The sequence below is a fragment of the Vulpes vulpes genome, chromosome 10, assembly GCF_048418805.1.
Source record: "Vulpes vulpes isolate BD-2025 chromosome 10, VulVul3, whole genome shotgun sequence".
NCBI classification, from domain to species: Eukaryota; Metazoa; Chordata; class Mammalia; order Carnivora; family Canidae; genus Vulpes; species Vulpes vulpes.
The window spans coordinates 405237-432807 of NC_132789.1; the positions used below are offsets into that span (position 1 = coordinate 405237).

At 47.6% G+C, this 27571-nt stretch overlaps 1 protein-coding gene across 2 annotated transcripts; it reads left to right on the top strand.

Annotated features, from left to right (window-relative positions):
* The first annotated feature begins 1663 nt into the window (after positions 1-1663).
* Positions 1664-27089, top strand: ANKLE2 (ankyrin repeat and LEM domain containing 2). 2 transcript variants are annotated; one of them, XM_072722522.1, is made up of 14 exons: positions 1664-1880; positions 8482-8955; positions 12340-12546; positions 13696-13889; positions 13971-14159; positions 16622-16744; positions 18436-18502; positions 19898-20070; positions 21773-21879; positions 22795-22979; positions 23410-24055; positions 24661-24792; positions 25207-25409; positions 26288-27089. In XM_072722522.1, exons 1-13 carry the CDS (start codon positions 1700-1702, stop codon positions 25406-25408), a joined length of 2880 nt encoding a protein of 959 aa, XP_072578623.1. In that variant the 5' UTR covers positions 1664-1699; the 3' UTR covers position 25409; positions 26288-27089. The 2 variants fall into 2 exon arrangements, with proteins under 2 accessions (XP_072578623.1, XP_072578624.1); XM_072722523.1 differs by having other exon boundaries at positions 13720-13889; positions 25207-27089.
* The last annotated feature ends 482 nt before the right edge of the window (positions 27090-27571 follow it).

Sequence of the window (27571 nt, forward strand, 5' to 3'; positions counted from 1 at the left end):
GCTGGGTGCACTCGCCCAAGGGTGCAGCTTGCCAGCTCCACAGGCCATTGTCCATTGCTGCCACCTAGTCACTGGGCCACAGGATGTGGTCTTTAGGTAGACAGGCATGTGCAGTGACAGCTGGGGGCTTCTGGCATTAAAGAGTGACAGAGGATGGCTGGCTGTGGGCACAGCCTCTACCAGAGTTCACAATCTCCCCAGTCCCCTCTCTCTGAACCACTGGGATTAGTGATTAGTAGGACAAATTCATGACTACGGGGCAGAACAGACAACACTGATTAGGCCCTACCTGGTGGTGGCTCCACAGCAACCTCTGGCCTATGTTAACGTGGCCTGGAAGGGGAGCAGGGGAGCTTCTGATCCTCCATGTCACCACTGGGGGGAAGGAAGGACAGGGCAATCCAGTAACCACCCAAGGATGGAGTGGGGGGCAGACAGGGTACCCGGAGGGAGTCTGGCCCGCAGCCCAGGGCTCTCATCCACCGTATGGCACACATCTGTGAAAAGGTCAAGGGGCGCCTGGGTGGGGGGGCGGCTGATGGGCCCGTTTTTGATTTGGGCTCAGGTCGCTATCTCGGGGTCCTGAGGTGCAGCACTGCGGGGGACCCCTTGGGGTCCTCCCCCACCCCCGCGTGCGCACCCAGTAGGTAAAATCCTAAAGGGACCGCACTGCTGCTGGGGACACATGTCTGTTTTCAGGGTACTTCATAATCCAAGACAAGAAGCGGCGGCCTTTCACCCTAGCAAGGCAGCTTCCTCTTTGAATATGCGCAAAATCCATACTTGAGATCCGTGTCCAGTGGGGTGAGTCCTGGCAGCCGTGCGCCCGTGTGTCCGTGTGTGCCCGTGTGTCTGTGCGCCCCCGTGTGTGTCCGTGCGTCCGTGTGCGTCCGTGTGTCCGTGTGCGTCCGTGCGTCCGTGTGTGCCCGTGTGTGTCCGTGCGTCCGTGTGCGTCCGTGTGTCCCCGTGTGTCCGTGTGTGCCCGTGTGTGTCTGTGCGCCCCCGTGTGTGTCCGTGCGTCCGTGTGTGTCCGTGTGCCCCCGTGTGTGCCCGTGCGTCCGTGTGCGTCCGTGTGTGCCCGTGCGTCCGTGTGCGTCCGTGTGTCCCCGTGTGTCCGTGTGTGCCCGTGTGTGTCTGTGCGCCCCCGTGTGTGTCCGTGCGTCCGTGTGTGTCCGTGTGCCCCCGTGTGTCCGTGTGTGCCCGTGTGTGTCCGTGCGCCCGTGTCGCCCCGCTCCGGCCCTGCCCAGCACCGCGCCGTGGGACCTCGCCCCGGGCCCTCCCGCCGACCGCTCCGGCGTCCCGGCCCCCGCCTCCTCGACCGCGTCCCGCCTGCGGACCCCGCCTCTGCCGGGGCTTCGCGCGCCTCTCGGACCCCACTTCGGACTCCCGCCGCCGCCGCCGCCGCCGAGGACCAGGCCGAGGCGCCCGCCCAGGACCCCGCGGCCCGAGCTGCCCGCGCCGCTGCCTGCCGCCGCGCTCCGCCGCCCGCCTACGCCGCCACTGGGTCCCGGGCCGCGCTCCTCGCCGGGCCGCCGGGCGCGGGTGCGAGTCCCCTTCCGCACGAGCAGCCTCGGGCCCGCCCCCGCCCCCGCCCCCCGCGGGACGGCGCCGTCAGGCAGCGGCGCGGGCAGCTCGGGCCGCGGGGTCCTGGGCGGGCGGCCTCGTCCTCGGCGGCGGCGGCGGCGGGCGGGCGGCGGCGATGCTGTGGCCGCGGCTGGCGGCGGCGGAGTGGGCGGCCCTGGCCTGGGAGCTGCTGGGCGCCTCGGTGCTGCTCTTCGCGGTGCGCTGGCTGGTGCGGCGGCTGGAGAGGCGGCCGCAGGGCCCGGCCCGGAGCGCGCCCTCAGCCCCACCGGCGGGCGCGGCCACGACCTCGGCCCCAGGTGAGGCCCGTCCGCCGCGGCCCGCGGACCCCGCTCGCTGGCCGGGGCCTGGCCCGGGTCTGGGCCTGGCCTGCCCCGGCCCCTCCCCTCGCCCCCTCCCCGGCCCGCTCCCCTCTCCCCGGCCCCTCCCCTCTCCCCCCTCCCGTCTCCCCCCTCCCGTCTCCCCTTCCGCTCTCCCCCCTCCCCTCGCCTCCTCCTCTCCCCCCTCCCCCCTCCCCTCTCCCCCCTCGCCCCCTCCCGGGCCCGCTCCCCTCTCCCCCCTCCCCTCCCCCTCTCCCCCCTCCCCGGCCCGCTCCCCTCTCCCCCCTCCCCTCTCCCCTCCCCCTCTCCCCCCTCCCCTCCCCCTCTCCCCCCTCCCCGGCCCGCTCCCCTCTCCCCCCCTCCCCTCCTCCCACCCCTTCCCTCCCCACCCCCCATCCTCGTGTCCCCCCCCCCCCCCCCCCCCCCCCGCCCTCTCCCTCCCAGGCCTGAAGCTGCTGTTCTGGGAAAGGCCTAGAGGGAAGCTCTGGAGACCTCAACACTCGGACAGTGGAGAAGCTGCGAGCCCCGGGCCTGTCCGCGCCCGCGGCCGGTGCTGTTTGCCGGATCCGTGTGCGGCGGAGGCGCCCGCTGCCCGCCCCCGGGACCCCTCTCAGTCCCGCTTACTTCACCCCGTTGTGCGAACGTCCCATCTCTTTCTGGAGGACGAGCGGTAATCCCTCCTTAAGTGCTCGGGTAGGAGGAGATTTTGTTCCCAGAAAGTAAAATTGATGAGTCCAGCTGGCAGTCTCGTGGCTAAGAGGGTCCGTAGGGGTCACGGGCTTCTCTTGTCCTGGCTTCACAGCAGAGGAGCCACACGGGTGGGTCCGCCGGGTCCGCCGCGGGCCTCCTAGCTCCGGCCGGGACTTCGCGGCTTGGGCAGCGGCCTGCCCCCCAGGTCCAGCTGTCCCCATCCTGATGGTGTCACCTTCTGTCATCCCCCAACAAAGCTTTAGCCGACGTCGTGAGTTAATAGCATGATGTGTCCAGGGACGCCTCCACCCTGTGCCAGGCTACTGCAGGACACCAGGACGGCCGGTTCCCCAGATACTAAAGCTAAGTGATGTGTGTGGCCAGTAGAGCATGGAGCTAAGAGAGGAAGGTTCAGTGTCTTTTTATTAAACATTTCCTTTTTAAGTTTTCTATTTTGAAGTCACTTTAGACTTATAAAAAATTACAAAGGGATGTTACGCAAATACGCGTATGAAGAGATGCTCAACATCACCAGCCAAGAGTCAAATACAAATTAAACCTACGGGGACGCCTGGGTGGCTCAGCAGTTGAGCATCTGCCTTTGGTTCAGGGCGTGATCCTGGGGCCTGGGAGGAGTCCCACATTAGGCTCCCAGCCTGCTTCTCCCTCTGCCTCCCTGTCTCTGTCTCTCATGAATAAATAAATAAAATCTTAAAAAAAAAAAAAAAAAAACCTTACAATGAGCTGTTATGCCTATTAAAGTGGTTAAAATAAAAATACCACAAATTGTTGGTAGAAATGCTGAGAAACTGGGTCTCATTTACTGGGTCTCTGGTGGAAAGGTTAAAGGTTCAGCCTCTCTGAAATCAATCTGGCAGTTGCTCAAAAATGTAACTGTGCACTGCTTTCCTGAGTATTTATCCTAGAAAGATGAAAACTTACTTTTACACAAAAACCCACATGTGACTGTTTATAACTACTTGTGTCCAAACGATGGAAGTAGCCCAAATGCCTTTTGAGGGCTGAACGGCTAAACAGTGTGGCACATTCACACCGTAGAGTGCTGCACAGCAGTGGAAAGGCAGGGAAGAGCAGCTGGGCCTCTGGGGCATTGTGCTGACTGAAGAAAGCCAATCTGTGGAGGTCTGCGGTGTATGATTTCATTTATGATAACGTTCTTGAAAAGTGGCAGTGACAGAGAACAAATGAGTGGTCGCCGGAGTTTGGCGACAGTAGAGGAGGTTGAGCATGACTGTAAAGGGGCGGCAGGAGATCGTTGTGGTGGTGGAGCACTGAGTAGTCGGTTTTGAATTTATACATGTGGACGGTCCTGGAATTCCACACGAAGAGCAGAGTGATGCAGGATGTGGCAAAGCCTAGCCCAGGTCAGTTTTCTGGTGCGCTGCAGCATGTAAGATGTCACCGGTGAGGGATGCTGGGAACTTTCCATACTATTTTTGAACTTGTGTTTGTAATATCTTCAAAATAAAAAGTTAGAATCAGTATACCGTTCACTTATATTCCCTGGTGTTAGTATGTTATGTAATCACCGTAAGGGGGACAGCCTGGAAGTGTTCGTTATTCACATTGCAGACCTGACTGGGTTTCCCCAATTGTCATCTTGATCTGTGTCTTGGTCAATCAGGGTCGGGCAGATACTTTGGATTCTAGCCCAGGAGTCAGCAAACCTCATCCTGTCAGCCATATCCAGCCCCCTCCTATTTTTGTAAAGTCTTACTGGGTATTTAGCTTTTCTTGAGTGTTGGAGAGACCTTATGATTCACAGGTCTCAACCTTAGTCTGGCACCCTTCGTAGCAATTTGCTGACCCCTGTTCTGGCCTCCCCTTGCCCTTGCTTGTAGCTCCCTTTGGTCCTAAGGAACCTGGCTTTTGCTAGCAGCTATCTATCCAGTTACTTGTGATTCCTAGAGTAGGCGTAAGGTAGCTTCAGAATTGCTGACCTGTATAGTGCACAGTCCTATACTGTTGTTCATTTACTAGGTGTTCTCTCTCTCCTTATGTTTCTAATTTGTAATGCAGTTGAACTCATTTTTTTTTATAAATTTTTTTTTGAATTTTATTTATTTATGATAGTCACACAGAGAGAGAGAGGCAGAGACACAGGCAGAGGGAGAAGCAGGCTCCATGCACCGGGAGCCCGATGTGGGATTCGATCCCGGGTCTCCAGGATCGCGCCCTGGGCCAAAGACACGCGCTAAACCGCTGCGCCACCCAGGGATCCCTGAACTCATTTGTTTTGATTTATATTCCACTTGGGGTCTTGCCCTATCTTGTTTATTATTTTTTAGTATGTGAATCACAAACATGTTTCTGAAAGTCAGAAACTTTTATGAAGTGATACTGAGAAGTATTGCCCTTCCCTGGGCTGGCCCTCTGTCCATTCTTTCTACCCAGTTTTCACCCCTCCACCACCAGCAGGTACCCAAGCTCATTTGTTGCTGCTTTATTCTTTATTTTGTACACATAAACAATTATATTTTGTGTTATGAATACTAATTACAGTGTATTAAAACCCATTATTATTTTCATTCAGATTGACTTTCTATAGCATATTATGTGTTTTGCAAGATTAATAAGCCTGTGTTACTTTGTTACTTGATGACTTAGTAACCAGAACTGACAGTTATGGATAATTTGTCAGTGTCAAACACAGCAGCACAGACTTCTCATGTATTATTTTATCTAATTTTCTTTTTTCTTCTTTTTTTTAAGATTTTATTTATTTATTCATGAGAGACAGAGAGAGAGAGAGGCAGAGACACAGGCAGAGGGAGAAGCAGGCTCCATGCAGGGAGCTGATGTGGGACTTGATACTGGTACTCGATCCCGGGTCTCCAGGATCAGGCCCTGGGCCGAAGGCAGCACTAAACTGCTGAGCCACGAGGGCTGCCCTATTTTATCTAATTTTCAATGCAGCCTAAGAAGTAGAGCTGTTATATCCATCTTACAGATGAGGAAACAGGCTTAGAGTTTGCATGACTTGTCCAAGTTCACACAGTTAGTTCTGTGATGTAATTATTCTACTTACTGTTTGACTAGATACAAGGACAAAACCCCCTTCACACTAGCTCAGGTTAGAAAGATAGCTTTAGAGCAATGACATGGGAAAACTAGACTTTTGTAGGAATGGATACAACTCTTCTGTTTATTCAGTGTCTGCCCCACTTGTCCCAATCCCTTGCATGTGGTTTTTTTCTTCCAAGATTTTAATTATTTGAAAGAGCACAAGCAGGGAGAGGGGCAGAGGGAGAAGCCGACTACCCACTGAGCATGGAGCCCGATGTGGGACTCCATCCCCAGACTCTAGGATCAGGACCTGAGCCAAAGGCAGACACCCAACCGACTGAGTCACCCAGGCGTCCTCCCCCTTGCTTGTGGCTTTTACCTCTCCTGTGCCTTTCATATCAGTTTCCTATCCCTGAGTCACCTCTGTTGCTCTTATATCCACGTATAAAGGGAATCTGCTTACGTACCCTCCCTGGGTAGAATCCTGTGATCAGTAGGCTGCCCGCCTTCAAAATCTTTGGCAGGTTTTTGGGACTGTGCAGTACATTCATTGTTTAAATTTTTTTTTTTTTATTATTTATTTATTATAGTCACAGAGAGAGAGAGAGAGGCAGAGACACAGGCAGAGGGAGAAGCAGGCTCCATGCACTGGGAGCCTGACGTGGGATTCGATCCCGGGTCTCCAGGATCGCGCCCTGGGCCAAAGGCAGGCGCCAAACCGCTGCGCCACCCAGGGATCCCCACATTCATTGTTTAAAAGGATAATATCCTCTTTGCAAATAAGTAACAGCCATTTTTGAAATCTTGGAATTGGGAAGGGGTGGTGGCATTAAAAGCTTAGAAAAACAATACACAGGGGCATCTGGGTGGCTTAGTCAGTTGAGCTCTGACTCTTAATTTCAGCCGAGGTCTTGATCTCAAGATCATGAGTTTAAGCCCTGCATTGAGCTCTCCATGCTGAGTATGGAGTTTACTTTTAAAAAAAGTAAAAATAAAAAAATACACAGAAATAGGGTAATATAATGAATTCCTTGTTTGTAGTCATCGCCTGGCTACAAAAGGTATTAATATTTTGTGACTCTTACTTTATTTGTCATTGCCCCCTCCATAGCTCTCCTGATAGATATATATACACACACATATACATACACCTCCTCTGGTTAAACCTTTAAAATACGTGTGTGTGTGTGTGTGTGTGTGTGTTTTAAATTAAAGATTGATTTATTTGTTTTAGAGAGAATCTCAACCAGACTGCTGCTGAGGTCAGAGCCCTACATAGGACTCCATCTCATGACCCCAAGATCATGACCTGAGCCAAAATCAAGATTTAGAAACTTAACCAATTGAGCCACTTGGGTGCCCCTAGAGTAACTTAATCTTGGATGTCTCATCATTTCATTTGCAAATACGTCTTTTAAAACTCTCTACTCTTTGGTTTTATTGATTACCGTGTGTAATTGTTTTTTCATCCCTTCTAGAAGTTTCTTTGTTTCTTAATTCTTTGTATTTATTCCTTGTTATACCTGGTGTATTATTGGTGTTAAAATCACCATTTATGCGCTTATGACTCCCAGACCTGTTATTCACTCTGAACTTGTAAATCTTGGACTTGAAAACTGAAATGCCCAGTTGGTGGCAGTAACGTGATTCTGATGCTCAGTGCCTAGGTCTCCATCTTTCTCTCTCTAGCATTCTCTATCTCAGGTGAAGTCACTCATAAGCAACTAGACTGGAAATCTGGCTGTTATCCTAGGCTGACTGCAATACCTCAAGCCCCTCCCCATGGCATCTGGTCCATCTGTCCTTAAGACCTCCAGTTTTTCGGGATCCCTGGGTGGCGCAGCAGTTTGGCGCCTGCCTTTGGCCCAGGGCGCGATCCTGGAGACCCGGGATCGAATCCCACATCAGGCTCCCGGTGCATGGAGCCTGCTTCTCCCTCTGCCTGTGTCTCTGCCTCTCTCTCTTTCTCTCTGTATGACTATCATAAAAAAAAAAAAAAAAAAAAAAGACCTCCAGTTTTTCTAATCTGAGCCCTTGTTTCCACCCCTGTTATTTCTTACCTTCTTCCCAATTCTTGCTGACCATGCTTAAGCCTATAATCCACAGGTTTACCAGCTCTTTCTCCAAAGGTCTCCATTAAAACCCTTGTTCAGTTCACATCCACTTGTTGGGTTGCTGTGTAACTTGAACAAATTACTTAGTGTCTCTGTGATCTGTAAAGTGGGGGGTGAACAGTAATGATACCTGCCACACAGAAGAATTATGACCATTAAATACTTAGCCGTGTAGTGCACTTACACTAGAGCTAGGCATGTGGAAAGACCCTCCCAAAACGTTAAACATGAGCTACTTGTTACCAGTATTAGCAGAGTGACTGCCGGAGCTATCTCTGCTCCTCTGGTTAAATCTTTGCATAAATAAATTTCCATTTTTTTATGGAATAAAGTACAAATATATTTGTAGGGTCTGTTTCTGGAGTTGGATTTCTGATGGATATTGTTCGGTTGCCTTCCTTGGGTTTGTCCCACTTACACTCTAGAGAAAATGAGCGTGCTTATTTCCCCAGGGTGCTTACCTTCTTGGGATGTTAGTATATCATGTAATAGTAGCAGGTTCTGACATTCTTATCCAAATGAACCAGAAACTGCTTCATTTTTTTTAGTTTATTAATTTTGAAACAGGAAACTTCAGAAAGTTCTCATGGAGGGCTCAAAGACTACAAAAAATAAGGAGAAACTGGATTGAAATGAAACTGAAACCAGCTTTTTTGCTACTGCTGGATATTTTTCTGTTTTGTTTTGTTTTTTAATGAGAAAGGATGTACTTTTAGCCATCAGATTGATTTTTGTTTTCTTGGGCCTAGGTGAAATGACAATGGATGCCATCTTGGCACGACTGAAACTTCTGAATCCCGATGACCTTAGAGAAGAAATTGTGAAAGCCGGATTGAAATGTGGACCCATTACATCAACCACAAGGTTCATTTTTGAGAAAAAATTGGCTCAGGCTTTATTAGAACATGGAAGAACACTGCCTTCATATCCTCCTGGCCTTGACACCTCAGATGCCACCACTCTAAGCAAGGATGCACAAAGGGTTTTGAAGTCTGCTGTAGGAAGCCAGGCTGAGCAGGTTGGCTTGTCCGAAGACAGAGATTTTGGTTATAGCGTGGGCTTGAATCCTCCAGAAGAAGATGTCATGACATCTAAGACCTGCTCCATGCCCTTCAGTGCCACCACTGGGGTCAGTGGCCACAAAGCCATGGTGAGGGCCTCTGTGGAGCAGCCTCTGTACTATGGGGTGTGCCCAGCATATGAGGACATCCCAGCGAGAAATGGTAATGTAACAGGCATCTGGTATTTCTTTCTTTCTCTTTAAGTGATTTTATTTATTTATTCGAGAGAGAGAGAGCATAAGTGGGGAGAAGAAGGAGCAGACTCCCTGCTGAGTGGGGAGACCCATGTGGGGGCACCATCCCAGGACCCTGAGATCAATGACCCAAACCAAAGGCAGATGCTCAACTGACTGAGCCATCCAGATGCCCCACATCTGGTGTTTCTTACACAGATGGTACATGGACAGCAGGGGAATGTGATGTTGAAAATTTTGAACCACAGAGAAAATTTAATCACCATAATTTTACCAAGTGAGACACTGTTAGCATTTTTTTTAAAGAATTTATTTATTCATGAGAGACCCAGAGAGAGGGGCAGAGACACAGGCAGAGGGAGACACAGGTTCCCTGTGGGGAGCCCGATGTGGGACTCAATTCCAGGACCCCAGTATCATGACCTGGGCCAAAGGCAGATGCTCAACCACTGAGCTGCCAAGATGCCCCACTGTTAGCATTTTTATGTAGAACTCTGCTGAATTGTTTGTAAATGTGTATGTAAATTTTCATTTAAAATTATTTTATTTTATTTTATTTTTTAAAGATTTTATATTTATTCATGAGAGACAGAGAGAGAGAGAGAGACAGAGACACAGGCAGAGGGAGAAGCAGGCTTTATGCAGGGAGCCCGATGTGGGATTCGATCCCAGGACTCCAGGATCATGCCCTAGTCTGAAGGCAGGCGCTAAATGGCTGAGTCACCCAGGTGTCCCTAAATTTTTTTTTTTCTTTATTTATTTATGATAGTCAGAGAGAGAGAGAGGCAGAGACACAGGCAGAGGGAGAAGCAGGCTCCACGCACCGGGAGCCCGACGTGGGATTCGATCCCGGGTCTCCAGGGTCAGGATCGCGCCCTGGGCCAAAGGCAGGCACCAAACCGCTGCGCCACCCAGGGATCCCCTGTCCCTAAAATTTTAATTTTATTTTACTTAATTAATTTGATAGGCAGCAAAGTGAAGTTTATTGAGCCATAGTACAAAGCTCCCAAAGAGCGAGGGGGACCCGAGAGGGTTGCCTGTATATGTGAATTTTTAAAAATGAAGAAAATTGGATTCTTTGAGACATGCTACATTTACAAATAGGTTTTGACTAGCTACCATTTGCTGATAAATTTTTCCCTTTTTTTTCCAGCATAATCTGAATACCTTTTAATGTAAATGGCTAGTACAATTATAAGTAGTTTTCAACATCAAAGATTTGCAATTTAAAAAAAAAAGACTTTGGGATCCCTGAGTGGCGCAGTGGTTTAGCGCCTGCCTTTGGCCCAGGGCACGATCCTGGAGACCCGGGATCGAATCCCACGTCGGGCTCCCGGTGCATGGAGCCTGCTTCTCCGTCTGCCTATGTCTCTGCCTCTCTCGCTCTCTCTGTGACTATCATAAATAAATAAAAAAAAATTAAAAAAAAAAAAAAAAAGACTTTGAGAGAGGAAGATAGCATGCATAAGTGAGCACGAACAGAGGGAGAAAGAAAAGCAGACTCTATGCTGAGCAGGGAGCCCGACTCGGGGCTTGGTCCCAGGACCCCAGGATCATGACCTGAGCTGAAGTCAGATGCTTAACTGACTGAGCCACCCAGGTGCCCCTAGAATTGCAGTTTTAAAGAATACTAAAGTAGACAGCACTGGAAAGAGTTAATGAAAGCTTGATATTGATTAGAATGTCAGAAATTATAGACTATCATTATTGTGATACCGTTTGTGGGAGTACCCCAAAATAGGAGATTTGTTAGACATATTATGTACCATGAGTAGAATGGAATATTATTCAACCATAAGAATTTTTTAAAGAATGTTGACACTGGAAATGGTCATGATGCAATTTCTATTTATTTTTAATCTTTATTATAAAAGTTGTTTTTTATTTATTATTATTATTTTAAAAATATTTTATTTATTCATGAGATACACAGAGAGAGGGAGAGAGAGGCAGAGACACAGGCAGAGGGAGAAGCAGGCTCCATGCACCGGGAGCCTGACGTGGGATTCGATCCCGGGTCTCCAGGATCACGCCCTGGGCCGAAGGCAGGCGCCAAACCGCTGCGCCACCCAGGGATCCCGGATTAACCACTTTATAACTGCTTTTGTGCAGTTATTCCTGACTCGCCTATGTTTTATTTATATATATGTATTTGAATTCAGGTTTTTATTTTTGGTATATTTTCATTTAAAAGTAACATAGATCTCTATATAAAAATGTACCTTATTTTTATTTTCACAAAATGGTAAGTGTTGGGTCAGAAGGTACGCATTTTTGGGATGCCTGGGTGGCTCAGCCGTTAAGCGTCTGCCTTCGGCTCAGGGAGTGGTCCCGAAGTCCTGGGATCGAGTCCCACATCAGGCTCTCTGCATGAAGCCTGCTTCTCCTTCTGCCTGTGCCTGTGCCTCTCTCTCTCTGTCTCTCATGAATAAATAAATAGAACCTTAAAAAAAAAAAAAAGTTAAAAAAAAAAAAGCATAGCCCCTACACAGCCTGTCTCCCCAGGTTTTGTCTGCTGAGGCAGACATGCACCAAGAACACAATGCAAAGCGACTATCTATGATGTGAAGGAACACAGGAGCCAATCTAGGCAGAACTGAGTCGGGGGTGAGGAGGCTTCCTTACCTGGCAGCTCAGAGCCTGGGTGGATCAGCGGTTGAGTGTCTGCCTTTGGCTCAGGGTGTGATCCCGAGACTGGGGATTGAGTCCTGCATTGGGCTCCCCTCAAGGAGCCTGCTTCTCCCTCTGCCTGTGTCTCTGTCTCTCATGAATAAATAAAATCTTAACAAAATAAATAGTATCCTTAGATACGTTACATATGTGTACAAAATACACATCTTTATATCCAAGCCCATACATATGATCAAGCTTATTGTGTTCTTTTGACCAGCTAAGGCCCCTTTTCTTCAAGATTAAAAATCTGAAATATTGGGGCACCTGGCTGGCTCATTCAGTGGAGTATGCAACTCGATCTCAAGTCCCATGTTGAGTGTAGAGCTGATTTTAAAAAATAAGTCTTTAATGGATGCCTAGGTGGCTCAGTCAATTAAGTGTTTGCCTTCAGCTCAGGTCATGATCCTCAGGGTCCTGGGATTGAATCCTAACTTGGGTTCACTGCTCATTGGGGAGTCTGCTTCTCCCTTGTCCTGTGCCCCTCCCCCTGCTTGTGTTTCTCCCTCTCTCTCTCTCATGCATAAATCTTTAGAAACAAATCTTAAGGGAAAAATCCGAAATATGAGAGAAAAACTGAGTAACAGTTGTTTGTTATGAAACCCGGGGCCTTCAGGTGTGAACTCTGTGATAGTGACTCCGATTATTCCTCTCTAATTTTCCTATTACTTTTTCCATGCAGAAAAGATTCATGTTTATGAGGATAGAAAGGATGCATTGCAAGCTGTCAAAATGATCAAAGGATCTCGATTTAAAGCTTTTTCAACTAGAGAAGATGCTGAGAAATTTGCTAGAGGAATTTGTGATTATTTTCCTTCTCCAAGCAAAGCCTCTTTACCACTTTCTCCTGTGAAAATAGCACCACTCTTTAGCAGTGGTGGACTGAAAGGTAAATTATGTAGCAGCTCACTTCTTGGTGTTACTATTAGGTGGGCCCCAGGTGTTTTGTGCTTTCTTCCCCATGTATTGTCATTGGTTTTCTCCTTTGAGAAGTTCAGTTTGCTAGGAAGTAGAGAGCTAAGGCCCAGGCCATGGATAATGGGTCAGCCACCTGGTCTGGGGATGACCCTGAGGATAGAGGCAGTGGGCCAGGCATTGGCTCCAGGCCCTGGCGGGGACAAGGCCAAGGAGAAGCAGCAGAGGGGCCACAGTTGGCCCTTTTGTTTTGCTCCCTTTGCTTCCCTCTCTCCTTGCTGCCCGTGGGAGTCAGGGGCTTTGTTAGGCACTGAGACGTGCCTATACCTTGTAGGACTGTGCCATCTGCTTTGACCCGGATAATCCTGCAAAAGTTGAGCTCACCTATAGGACCTGTCCAGTCAGAGATCTGGTCATACTCACTCTGGCTCCAGAGCAGGGTCTTCTGAGAACTCTTTTTAGCACTGTGCAGAACCCTAGCAGTGTCTAACTTTGGCCCAGCTCTGTCTTGTCCCCTCCAGGAGCTCACAGCTGTCCTGTTTCCCTGGCTGGCTAGGGCTCCCAGGAAGGCACCTTTTCCTTGTGGACATAAGGCCTTTAGTCAAAAACCTCATCTGCTTGCTTTTCTGTTTCCTTACTTGGCCCTACATAGGTGTTTCTTAGGGAGGAATCAGAGTGATTTTGAACAGTTACAGGTTTCCCTCTTTACAGTTTGTGAAAATATTCCTCTAGAGATTGCTTTCAGACTTCCCCAGGTGGTTGTAATTAAACAACAAAAAAATCACTTCTGGCTCCACTCTGCCTTTATGGGAACTCTGCTCGTGGAAGTTCTTGTACGGGTGCTGCTGGTGTGCCCTCATCCCTCTTCACAAAGCCTTTTGCAGCTAGAGTCCAGTGAGGTCCTTTTGCTCTTGGACTTTTGCCGTAGTGGTATGTTTGTGCCATGTTGTTGGCTCGAACACAGGCTCTTCTGCTATATATGCTAATTGATGCTTATTTGTTAATCCCAACTAGGATATAAGCTCTGTGGGAAAGATTTTTGTTGCCCTCATATAGCACACAGTGGGTGATAAGAAAATGTTTGTGAAGTTAAATGTTCTTAAATTCTATCTTCTAATGACAGATGGTTTGTACTTGTCTGAGTCAGAAACTGTAAACAGAGAACGTGCCAACAGTTACAAAACCCCCCGTACTCAAGATCTCACTGCCAAACTTCGAAAAGCTGTGGAGAAGGGAGAAGATGACACCTTTTCCAATCTCACCTGGAGTAATCCCCGGTATCTCATTGGTTCAGGGGACAATCCAACCATCGTGCAGGTAAGCCTGCTTCCAACATTGTTAGCATCAAAAGACTGTGGTTGACAAAAATGAAGCTCAGAATCTGTAGTTTTCTTTCAGGAAGGATGTAGGTACAATGTTATGCATGTTGCTGCCAAAGAGAATCAAGCTTCTATCTGCCAGCTGACTCTGGAGACTCTGGAAAACCCTGAGTTTATGCGGCTCATGTACCCAGACGATGACCCGAATATGCTGCAGCAGCGCATTTGTTACATCGTTGACCTGTACCTGAACACTCCGGACAAAGTGGTGAGTGTGCCGTAGGAACAGTCATAGCCAGTCTAAACAAGACTTATGTCTCTCATATGTGATTATTAACTGCATCCCCCTGCATGTGGAGAGGAGATGTGCATTCATTGAATTCACCTAGCTTAGAAAGGGATGGATGACAAGATCCATTCACACACGAGAGCTCTGCCTCTAGGCAGGATGCATATGGCTCTCAGCTTTGTGCAAGGATATGTCCCTCCTGGCCTTTGTCCAGAGAGGCCTGAGCTGGGCTTTGATGGGAAGATAAACCAATGTAATAGCCTGAAGGGAGAAGAAAGTAAAAAGGGGTTTTGGTGCCTTTTATTCTAGGATTCTGTATCTTTTTTTTCCCACTTAATATTAGGAATATTTCCTGCAGAGTTAAAAATTTCAAAGGGTTGTTTTTTAATGATGCGTAGGCTTACGTAAGAATTCTTAAAACAGAAGAATTTTACTTATTTACATAAAGCAGAACCTAGTGATAGCTTAGAGCCAAGAATTGTACACTCGGAGCAAGTCTAGGAGTTTGAAAAGTTGTGGTTGTCACAAGAAGGAATAACAGAAGCATGTTGGAGTGGGACATGACTTACTATTTCATGATACATGTCGAATGACACATTGAACTCCAGAATTGCAAAGCAAGGATAACTTTTAAATTAACAAGAGAGAGAAGGGAGAATAAACATAAATTTGGCCAAGCTAGCACAATTATAGAAGGAAGTAAAAGTTTAGAAAACAATGATTATATGAAAGCAGTAGTAAGTGTAAAATAAGACAGAAGGAGCAGAATTAGAGTTGTGTCTGTTAGACTAGGAGTGGATAGACTTAAGGAAGGATTCCTAATTTGATTAGTACGTTCAGGAAGTGTGACTTGAAAAATATAACAGAGTGATGCCTGGGTGGCTTGGTGGTTGAGTGTCTGCCTTTGGCTCAGGGCATGATCCTGGAGTTCTGGGATCAAGTCCTGCACCGGGCTTCCTGCATGGAGCCTGCTTCTTCCTCTGCCTGTGTCTCTGTCTCTCTCTCTCTCTCATGAATAAATCTTAAAAAAAAAAAAAAAAAAAAAAAAAACTATAACAGAGAAGTGTGTGCCCTACAGAAAATACACAGTTTTTTTTATTAATGTCTCTGTAGTATTCTCAGAAAAATGTGCGTATGCATGTCTACAGGAAACATTTAATAAATTCTTGAAATTAGATGTTATGGGCCATCTTTGACCATAACTCACTAAGAAGAGGAATCACGACAGTGTTGGCCACAAATATTTGGACTCTTGAGAAAGTACCAGAGCACGGCAGAGACCAGCATGGTGAAAAGCCGGGCCAGGCTGGCCAGCAGTGTTGAAAGAACCCAGAGCCTGTTGTCCCAGCAGGAGTGAGGGCAGAGGTTATGGTCAAGTGTGCAGAATTTGGAGCAGGTTAGGGATGGATGTTATGTAGTATGAAGGAAAGGAGTGGCCAGAAGGAAGTGAGAGTATCGAGGTCCCTTTGAGGTTGGGTGTTTTGAGTGCTAAGTGAATACATTGGCCCCTAACATGCAGCCCCGTCATCCTCCCACCTTTGCAGGCCTGGCAGGGAAGATCAGGCTATTAGTAGAGCTTGGGCCACAGAGGTAGAGTTGTCTCAGGTAGAACATGAATCAAGAAAGTCCTAATTTAGACAATGCACTAGAGCAGATCCTGCAAAGGACAGTCTAGTTTTGTAAATAAAGCTTTATTGGAACACAACAGTCCCCCTCTTTTTTTATAAAGATTTTGTTTATTTATTTATTTGAGAGAGAAAGAGAATGTGTGAAAGCACAAGTTGCGGGGGTGGGGGGAGGAAGGCAGAGGGAGGTGGAGAAGCAGACTCCCTGCTGAGCAGGGATACCCCACATGGGGTTCAATCCCAGGACCCTGAGACTGTGGCCTGAACCCAAGGCAGATACATAACTGACTGAGCCACCCAGGCACCCCCTGCTCCTTCTTTGTGGATCATCCATGGCTGCAGAGACATACATAGCAGGGTGGTTATGGCAGAGACTGGGTGGTCTGCAAGGCCTAAACTGTTCACTTTCTGAATCTCAGTTGAGAAGGTTTGCCAGTCTGGACAAAAGGGCAGGATATGGTCAGAGAATGCTGCTGTAGGCAATTGCCCAGACTTTTTTAGGTTCATGTGGGAAGTTATATGAAATGGTGACATGGTCATAAAGAGTGTACTTTGCCCTAGCTCATTTGTTAGCTCCTTCTGAACCTGGGCACCCAGGCACTGGGCAACAGTTACTAGGGTGCTGGGCTAGCCTCAAGTCCAGGCTTAAAGTGAGTATGCGCTTAACATGCCAATATTTCTCAGTTGTAAAAATAATGTCTTTTTATGGTCTTTTGTTTTTGAGGGTTTTTGTTCTGTTACTTATATTTATCTTAAAGCAACCTTTTGAAACAAACATAATTAAAGATAAGTATTCTTCCACTGCACCTCCCTCAGGGCTATGACACGCCATTGCATTTTGCTTGTAAGTTTGGGAATGCAGATGTGGTCAACGTGCTTTCTTCACACCCTTTGATTGTGAAAAACCCAAGGAATAAGTATGATAAAACTCCTGAAGATGTAAGTATCTATTAAAATACTGTTACTGTATACTGTTAGACATGAAAACGTGTGAAATCACAGTATTGATCACAGCTACTGTGAAGTCAGTCACTGACCCTGTGAACATGTTTGCCTCACGAGCACACCATAGAACCATGATTACTAAGTAAGGTATACCATGAAGAAGACGCATCAGCAGAATCAGGAACTGATTCAGAATAATGAACTGCCCATGTTTGCTTATTTTATCATCCTGAAACCGATGGTCATTTGTTCTCATCATCTCACAGTTTTTATCAAGTTCTGCTTATGCATTACCTCAGTTGACCAGGGAACTGGAGAATGGAGGAGGCAATGGTGATGGAGGAGAGGGGGTAGTGGTAGTGATGATGAAGGTGGTGGTGGTAGTGATGGTGAAGGTAGTTGTGGTGGTGCTGGTGGTGGTGGTGGAGGAGGTGGTGGTGGTGGTGGTGATGATGAAGATGGTGGTAAGGATGATGAGGATGGTGGTGGTGATGAAGATGGTGGTGAGGATGGTGGTGATGGTGAGGATGGTGGTGGGTAGTGATAAGGATTATGGTGGTGGTGATGATGGTGCTGAAAGCAGCTAACATGTTTTTAGCTCATTATGTGCCAGGCACAGCCCTGAGTCTCTCCCAGGTATTCTCACCTGACCCATACGACTCTTGTCAAGACTAATGCTGGCAGTGAAGCAAAATGTGCATTAGAGAGGGCAGAGGTGCGTCTGTACTTGTGAGGTGGCGGGGGGAGGTGGATCTGACAAGAATTGAAAGATCGGTGATTTGTCCTGTGCATTGGAGCTGTTGTTGGTCAGCTGATCTGAACCAACCAGCCCTTTGAGGTGGAATCTGTAAGGATTCTAATCTGATAGTGAATGCTGCTTTTATAGTTGCTTTGGTTATATAAATAGTGCCCATTTTCTATAGAAACTTTAGAATACACATAAACAAAAATAAAATTCCCTATTCTACATCTCAGAAATTATCATTGTTTTTCATGAGTCACACTCAACTTTTTTGTGTGCATAGGTGTGTATACTTTTCACTGTAAAATGGTATTTGGTAGCTAGTATTCTTAAATCACTTGCTATGCCTCACAAAAAAATAGAAACACTACTTACAGGGTACAATGTAGTTGATTTCTCTTACAGGCTAGCCAGAGATGGTAATTTTGTGGTTCCTTATTTGAAGGTTATTGGTTTTTTATTTTAGTGAAAATGTTCTTGTCACTATAATTCTCTAAGGGAGAAAGTTGATTCCTGTAGTAGCAAGAATAAAACACTTGTGTTCCACACTAAATAGGAATTCTGTTTTAATCCAGCCAAACAACAGCAGTAGACAGGCCCCTGGGCATTGGAGTTCATGGAGCTGAAAGTTATATGTGTGTCTGCCCATTCCTGCCTGACTGATGTGGAAAACTAGAACCTGGAGGGTAGTATGAAGAAAGATATAAAATTCACTCACAGAGTTTGTCCTCCTCGTCCTGACCCCTTCAGCTTTTACAGAACATTTTGGAAGAAGATTATACTGTTAAACACATGTGCTTTGATTCTGGGCTTTATGAAATTTTCAATATTAGGACATTGTCCTTGTATTGTTAACTTTAAATTTTGTTTTTATAAAATCATTTTAATGATAAAATGTGACAAATTAAGATTTAGACTGTTCACATACTGATTTTTAAAACAGGTCATCTGTGAAAGAAGCAAAAATAAGTCTTCGGAACTGAAGGAGCAGATTAGAGAGTACTTAAAGGGTAAGTTGGGGCATAGCGCTTGGAATGTAAGGACCACCAGTGGGGAAGGCCCTGGACTGCTCGCTGAAGCAGGGTGACATCTCAGGGTGACAGACCTTGGGGTGGTCTGCTTCCTGAACCCCCAGCTCACATGCCGCCTGTTGTCTTATAATGCCTCATTTGAAGCCTTGAACTTCCCTGGGAGACCACAAGTCGTCTGTCATTTGTTCCTCATGGTGTCACCCTGTAATCTCTGCAGGTGTCCCATGTAGCAGGTGCCCAAGCACAGCCTGCAAGTTAGCAGAGCGGAGAGTGGGAGGGGCTCTGCCTGGAGCTCTTTGATCTGGCACTTGGTTGGCTTCTCAGATCCCTGTCAGCCCTTCCGTGTGCTGCCCTCTGCACCAGGTCTTGTTTCTCCTGGCTCCCTGGGCAGCTCCTTCCTGCAGCCTCATAGGCCCTGGATCTCAGCACTCTAGGCTGACTTTTGACCTGTTGGCTGCCCAGGGAGCCTGTGACCTGTGGGGGCAGCCCTTCCTGATCAGGTCTATGGGGGCTCACCCCTGCCTTCTGGGCCCTACTTTGTGGTCAGAAGCTTCAGGGAGCATGGAAGTGGCTGGTTTCAGAAAGGAACTTTTCCTGTTGTCTTCCTCTAGGCTGTTTCCAGTGTGTTTGGAAGGTGGTGGCAGAGGCATCTTTCCCGCCATCTGCAGCTAGAAGTCTGGTGGCCCCACTTGCTATGTGACATGACAGCAGATACTTGAAGCTCGAAGCTCTTTGACCTGGCCCCATTTGCTGTCTCTCCTTGACTCTTAGTTTCTGTTCCTGTCCACTTAAAGCAAGGGTCAGCAGATGCTTGCCCAGCCTGCTGCTAATCTTTGTAAATAAAGTTTTGTGTGGCTGCACATGAAAGCCACAACTATCCATCTGCATGTGGTGTCCTGACACTTTCCTGCTCCACTGTCCCAGGTGACATCACCACACTCTATCATTCTTTGTCCAGATTTCACATCAGAGTGTCCTGTGATGCCAGATCGTTTGAATTGTGTGTTCAGTGATAGAATATTGTTCCACAGATCAGGAAGGTTAAAAGAGATTAAAATACAACTTCTTTTTAACAATTCTCAGGCTCCTACTTTTATGCTAATCTTGTTCATACAGGTCCCGCCTCAGTCTTTTTAGTACCTGGGGGTACGGAGGGGTGTTTGCTGTTCCTCTTCCTTCCTTTTTATTTTCCCTGCAGAGGAAGAATGTGGTCTGACAGAAACTGGCCTCTCACCTAGGTCCTCTAGCTCCAGAGCTTTTTTATCATTGGATCCCTTGCAAAGCCCCTGGTGTTTCTTAGGTTATTTACCAGATGCCACTGAGGTGAGGACCCACCCAAGGAGATGCCTTAACCAGGGTATCTCCTCTTCCCAGGCCACTACTATGTGCCACTTCTGAGAGCTGAGGACACATCGTCTCCGGTGATTGGGGAGTTGTGGTCTTCAGACCAGACGACTGAGAACTCTCACATCGGCCACAGTGGAGGTGGCCCCAGAGACCCTGTTCTGACCTTGAGAGCCTTTGCAGGGCCCCTGAGCCCGTCCAAGGTGAGCTCCTGTAGAAGCTTCTGGAACCAGTTCCTGGCTGTCCCCACCAGAAGTGCTGGATGTTTCAGCGCTTGCTTTGTGTTTGGTCTTGAGATCAGGACTTGTGGAATCCCATTGAGGTGGTGATGAGGTTTGAGAACATCTGCCAGAGAAACAAGAGTGTCTTGATCCTGTTCCTCACCGGTTAGCCAGGGTGGATATGGTAGTGAGCCCATACTTCAGAGGAGCGGAGTTTACCTGGGTTAAATATCATCATCACCTGGTTCTTCTGTCCGTATCAGGGGCCCTTCTCATGGTACACGCCAGTCTAGCTGGGCTGTCCATTCCATATTCTTGGTTGTTTATTGTCAGTAGGAAATTTCCATTTGCAAACTGTGAAGTTCACCTTCGGGGCAGAGGTATTTCGTACACTGTTATCTTTCTTATTAAAGACTTTAAAAGGGTGCCAGGCTGGCTTGGTTGGAGCATGTGACTCTTGATGTCAAGGTTATGAGTTCGAGCCCACGTTGGCTGTGGAGAGTACTTAAAATCTTTAAAAACGAAACATGAGACCTTCTATTTTAATGAAATTTAAAAATGATAATTATTTTATTTTTTAAAGACTTATTCAGGGATGCCTAGGTGGCTCAACGGTTTAGCGCCTGCCTTAGGCTCAGGGTGTGATCCTGGGTTTCCAGAATCAAGTCCTACATCAGGCTCCCTGAATGGAGTCTGCTTCTCCTCTGCCTGTGTCTCTGACTCTCTCTCTCTCTCTCTCTCTCTCTCTGTTTCTCATAAATAAATAAAAGTCTTTAAAAAATTATTTATTTGAGAGAGAGCAGCAGGGAAGGGTAGAGGGAGAGAGAATCTCAGGGAAATTTCCCCTCTCAGCAAGGGAGCCCTACACGGGGCTTGATCCCAAGATCCTGAGATCACGACCTGAACCAGAACCAAGCATCGGATGCTTAACTGACTGAGCCACCCAGATACCACGATGTTAATAATTTTAAATAATTAGTTACCTGCAATTATAGAAATGTCTGCAAAAACAAGTGTTACGAGTTATGGTTAGAGTAGGTTGCATAAAACAAAATTCTAATAAGAGTGACTTAAGGGCACCTGAGTGACTCAGCAGTTGAGCATCCAGGCTCCCTGCAGGGAGATTTTGAAAAAATTTTATTTATTTATTCATGAGAGACACAGAGAGAGGGGCAGACACAGGCAGAGGGGGAAGCAGGCTCCCTGTGGGGAGCCTGATATGGGACTCGATCCCAGGACCCCGGGATCATGCCCTGAGCCAAAGGCAGATGCTCAACTGGTGAGCCACCCAGGTGCCTCTACACAAATAAAATCTTTAAAAAAAAAGTGACTTAAAAATATAGACGTGCACTTTCCTCTTATGTGATGGGAAAGTGACTTGAGGCCCTTGGTGAGGCAGCTCTGCAGGGTCTACCTCAGGGTGAGGCTTCATCTTTGGGAGCCTGAGGGGCAGCTCGGAGCCTCACAGCCCAGCGTGGGCCACTGGAAGGGATCTTTGCCAGAGCCCCTTTGTGCTGCTGTCATAATGAGGCACTGGTTGTTTACTGGTCTAACTGCCATGCAGGAGGGCACATGAGGAGGAAGAGGGATGCCGGGAGGTACTCAGCTGGGTCTGTGGTGCTGATGGGTCTCTGCATTTACCTGTGACGGGTACATTGCATAGCTTGGTACGTTTTCTCCTCAGGCAGAAGATTTTCGCAGGCTCTGGAAAACACCACCTCGAGAGAAGGCAGGCTTCTTTCACAATGTCAGGAAGACGGATCCAGAAAGAGGCATTGAGAGGGTGGGAAGGTACTGACTGGCTTTGTACAAAGGAACAGGAGCCAAGTGGCAGTGTCGTTTTGTATACTGTGCACTTATATGCTGGTTGAGGACGGAAACCAGTTACAGCTGCAAAACGATCGTTCTGGGAAGTGTTCACGGTGAAGCGGGGAGTATGTGAAGTTTATTCGTTGAGGTTTGCTTCCTGGGAATGTTGCACACACTGTGTAGCACAGGAGTCCACCACAGCGGTCCCTCTGGCAGAGACTAATGGGAAGCATGTCCAGGGGGTGGCAGTGTTCTGTATGAGGGGCCATATGCTGGGTGTCTCCTTGGCAGGAAGTAAAACTCAAGAGGCAGATGTGGCTAGAAGCTGTTAGTAAAAAGTCCCTGAAAAGTGTTTTTTTCCAAAAACAAAGTGTTTTTAGTCAAAAAGCTAAGTTACAGTGAAATCAAAGCTACATTGATTGTTTTAGAATTTTTTTCTCAAACAGTTTCAAGTTTACAGCTTGAACTTGATAAGGATTTCCAAATTTTTATGTGCCTTAGGAAAACCAGAATCCTCTCCAACTTTATACAGTTGTTATATGGAAACAAGGCTGGTCTGTTATGGGGTTTCATGTCTGATTTGTTGCCTCTCTGGCTTGTGAGAGTGGGGTGGGTGGTCAGGGACCCCTTCTCTCTCCACAGCTGCACTGCATGCAGTGACAGTCCAGGAGAGAAACTGTGCTCAGCCTTGTCCTGCTTGAGAAATGCAGAGCACTATCATAGCCCCAAATTTATAATAAAAATCCTAACCAAGATTACAGGCATTGTTTGGCATAAAGTGGCTGTTTTCTGAGCAGTCAGATCTGTGAGTTTTTTTTGTTTTTTGTTTTTGTTGTTGTTGTTGTTGTTGTTTTTACAACTGGTTTTCTAACTGATGGATTGTACTTACTCTTGCAGGGAGCTGGCTCATGAGCTGGGGTATCCCTGGGTCGAGTACTGGGACTTTCTGGGTTGTTTTGTTGATCTGTCTTCCCAGGAGGGTCTGCAAAAACTAGAAGAATATCTCACTCACCAGGAAGCAGGCAAAAAGGCCCAACAGGACTCAGGAGAAAATGAAGCCTCTCATCAGGAGAACCCCTTTGGTAAGGACATTCAGACGTCTGTAGGTTCTTGGAACTCGGACCCTGTCCTGTGGCCGTGGACCAACTGCGTCCATGTGAATGAGCACATACGAGCCTTCTCCTGTTCTCAGCCCACTGGTGTCGTAGCAAGTTTGATGGGAGGTGCCAGCCACTGTCACGTCCCACGTGCACCTGCCTTTGACCTTGGCTTCCTTCTCATTCTCCTGCCTGTGAAGGCGTTGCGCTGGGCCTGGATGCTGCTGTTTCTATGTGCAGGGACCTGCATGGCTTTTCTTAAGGGGCAGTGCAGGCTTCTGTCTGGGGGCCTGAGGACGTGGCTCTGAAGGAGTGTGGTTTGTGGCTGGTTCTGGGGATTTGCAGCTGCACCGCGTGATCCCTTGTGGACCCTTGTCACACACCTCTCTGAAGAACTGCTCTCTCTCCCCTGTAGGCCATGCTCGGAAGTGCAGCAATTCCATCTCTGTGAGAGCATTTCTTGATGAAGATGATGACTTGAGTTTGGAAGAGATTAAAAATCGGCAGAACGTGGCTCGAAATAACACCCAGCCCACAATTAGCACTTTTGGGGACTCGAAGTGTGACATCCTTCCCTTGGAGCAGAAGACCAACCTTATAGAAGCCTCCACCCTGACCAGTCCCCATAGCAGCAAGAATGGGTTCTTTAGCCCCCTGAGCAGCGGCAGGACCTTGGGCAGGAAGCGGCCGGAGGCCCCGAGCACAGAGGAAGCTCTCCTCTCATCAGTCTCAGGCTTGACGGTTGAGCTTGATAAACTGAATTTGGAAGATCTAGGAAGTAACTTTTCTAAGACACCAAATAAAATTACAAAAAGTAGAGACAGGAAGAGCTTGACGTCAAGAATGGATGTAGTCGAGAGTGACTTGTTAGAGCCGCCTGCTGTTGACACACCTAGAAATAACCAAAGCAGGACAGAAAGTGAAATGTCAGCCAAAATAGCTAAAATTCGTCTGGGTCCTGATGCTCCTGTGCACAAGGCTCAGCAGAGTGGTTCCGTGTCCTCAGAGCCCTCAGGGGTCCCCACCACGAAGGAGCCTGTCCAGAGGCTCTTCCTTTTTGGGTATGAATGGGGTGTGTGCACATGGGTGAGGCTGTGGGGGTGGATGTGGAAGCGGATGTGAGCACACGTGGCACTGTCCTAGTTTTCGCAAACCTTTTCTCTACCCACAACGTGGTTGGATGTGGTTTTCTGGCTCCCATCTCTTTCATGACTTTGTAGCCCTGGGTGCTCTGGTATGATTGTCCAAGTTGGTGGGAGGTGTGTTCTTTTCAGTGCAGGTTCACATCTTGCTGTACTCCCTGGGGAAGTAGTCATCCCCAGAAGGACTAGGCCAAGAACTTGGTGTGTTTTAGGAAGAAAGACCATCTTCCCAGGGGACAGGCCTTTTGGGTCAGTCTTGTGGTCATTGACCCTGGGGGGGCTCAGAATTGCATGTTCGCAGTGGAGGGGTCCACCACTCCCCCGTGGGACAGTGTGGCCTGTCTGCCCCTGTGGCCTTTGTCCATCCACAATCCACATCAGCCCAGACAGCTGGTGCCTGTGGTGGCAGAGATGGGCCAGCAGTTGCCGTTCTGCTCCTGTGCAGGACTCTTGAGTACTGGTGTTGGAAGTCTTTTTAGTCACAGGTGTTTCTGCTTTTTCTTTCCTTTTTTTCTGCCCTGTAGAGAGGAGCCATCAAAACTGGATCGGGATGTTCTGGCAGCTCTGGAGTATGCCAACGTGGACCCTCAGCAGTACCCAGCCGTACACAGATGGAAGAGTGCCGTCCTGTGCTACTCTCCCTCTGACAGACAGAGGTCAGTGGGCCTGCAGAATAACCTATAGCACAGGGTTGTTGGTAGCTAGCTTCCAGAATGGTCCAGTCGCAGTTTGCAGATGTTCACATAGTTGTTCATCTGGAACACCAGCAGACTGGTTAGCCAGGCTTACATGCAGCATCCTGATAGGGCCATAGTTGGCAGCGTCCCACGCACACAGGAGGTGTGCGCTTGGGTGGAAAGCAGGAGGTGATAAGGTGGAGATTTAGGATGGAAGGGTAGGGACTCCTGGTCAGAGCCACATGGGACTCCTGGGAAGTCGTGTGTTCTGTGACTTCAGATCCTGTGGTTCTGAGGTTGCGGTACCTCTCCTGGAGCCCTGTGGTCCCCCAGGGCTTGGGTGCAGGGCCCACATCACCATCTGTACTGACAGACCTTTCTTGGTTTCCTCAGTTGGCCAAGTCCTGCGCTGAAAGGGAAGCTGGAGCCTCAGCAGCCGGACCTTGGCTGCCCCCACAGCTGCAGCCCAGGGAGAAGCCCCGGGAAGCCCGGGCCCACACACTCCCCAGGCCTGGGCAACGCTGGGCGCTATAGCCCTGCAAGTGGGAGCCACCTCCGCAGGATGGCGCGCCTGGCCCAGCTCACAGCCTTATAGGGTGGGTGTAAGCTGCTGGGCATCTCATTTTACTCTTTGTTTTTAAAGAAAAAAGGGTAATGTGTTTATTGCTGAAATTCTACCAAAAAGAATATATTCTGATTAATTTATTAGTCCTCATTTTGAGAGTAAAAGATTTTTAGAAAATGCTAGTGTTTTGTATAAAATTTAGTTTTCTGATGTTTTGGGAGAAGTTGATGGAAGCAAATCCAGATGCAGATTTTCTGGAAACTGTCAACGTATAACAATGTGGACTTAAGTTTGCATTTGCAAGTGTAAGGCGCCTTTCCCGTTCTGTGCCCGGGCGAATGCCGGAGCTGGGGCTGCCCGGAGTTGTGCTCACTTCAGTTCCGTTCTTACAACAAAGATGAATTTTGTGCCAAAATTCATTCTTTCATTCATTTTGCTGGGAAGGATCTCTGACTTCTTAGTTCCTGATAGAAAATCTTTGTTTTGCCGGTTGGTCCCAGTGGGTTAGACCCATTGACCAGGTGGATGCTCAGGAGTCCGCGAACCTCGAAGATGACTTACACTTGCAGCATTTATAGTTACGGTCATTATAAACATTTAAGCTAGTGACCAGAAGATAAAACTGGCTTTTCTCTGGGAGTCAGTCCTCTAGTCCTGGGAGTCCTGGGAGTCGTCCCGCAGCACTTGAGAGGCCAGCAGCCCTAAGGGACCTGCAGTTCCAGTTACTTTGTTTAGTTGCTGAGGTAGTGCCAATAAAATGACCTTTAAGTTCTCTGGTTTTGAAATGTATTGCATATTTCCAAATTTACTTCCATTGGATTTTCTTTATAAAAGGGTTTTGCGCTTTAGTACAGAAAATAGCAGTTTATCTTTGAGCCCTGATCATTTACCTTTCTACATTTATTTTAGCTTCCCTTTGTCCATGACCTTCTGGGCGGTCTGCCTGGAGCATGGGGGTCACCTTAGAACTACTGCCACGATTGACACCCACATACCCGAGTTGAGAGCTGACTTCTCTTGGGTGTACGTGACTGCTCACGCACTGGTGGTGCTCTGTGAACATTTCCAGTGGTTGATCCAAAATGGAAAGCTCTACCAATTTTTGCTAAATTCAGTGCCTTTTGTAAATCATTTTTTATTTTCCTGAAACTTGGTTTTTGTGAATATACAGTGATACTAAGTAGGCATGAGACTTCTGTTTTTGTTTACAAAAATTCTGAATTGGAACTTGTGTTAAAATGTATTTCATGTGCTAACAAGAGACAAGTCAGTAATATTGGAATCAAGATTTAGACTTTAAAATTTAAATGGTTGTTACACAGGGTGTTTTCATTTGTGGAATGATCTAGCTATAACACAGAAAAATACATTCTATTCTAAAAGCCAATGGCATTTATAAAAGTCATCTTTGCTCTCAAAAGAAATTAGAATACAGATAGTACCTTCACAGCAGTGGTCTGCTTTCTGTAAAATTCTCTTCCATGTGTTGTTGTAAATATTCCGATGGAAATTAAAAGTGTTCTGAGTTTTGCAGACTCAGTTCTTGTTTTCTGAAGTTTTAGGCGGTCTTCACCTGTTTGTTGCTATAAGGTGGTTCTGGCCCCAGCGAATGCATCATCATGTGTCTTAAGGTGATTTTGCATTCTTTTTTAAGCTACTTAATGAAATAAATAAATAAAACCATGTGGTGGAAATTCTAAGCTTTCAGAAAGACTCTCACAGGTGCTGTTTTTATTAAAATCTTAAGTAATGTTGTGATGAAACAGTGTGTTAACCTGATAGTGGTGAATTTGCTGTTTTCCGGCCCCTTTTGTTCTTAACATGGTTGTGAAAAACTTTTTCAGTTAAGCTAGCACAAAATTCCTAATTGCCTTTGGAAATGAGCAACCCTTTCTCATTATGTTGACAACTGGCATGTAACTAATTCACGTCAAAAGAGATGATGGGAACCCTTCTGCCCCGATGGGGTGGTTCTGTGGCTCCGGCCGCAGTACAAGGGATATGGGCAAGTCCCCTGGTCATTGCCTAGGCACGGCCACTGGCAAGGTGTTCTAGAACGAGTGCCCACCTCACGGAGCAAGTGTTGGTTTGCAGCCCTCTTGGGAGTGTCCTGGGTGAGATCTGTGTGTGGAAGGCAGGAAGGGGCCAGGCCACTCCAGGTTCCACATGGCAGGTTTAATAAGCTGAGGGACT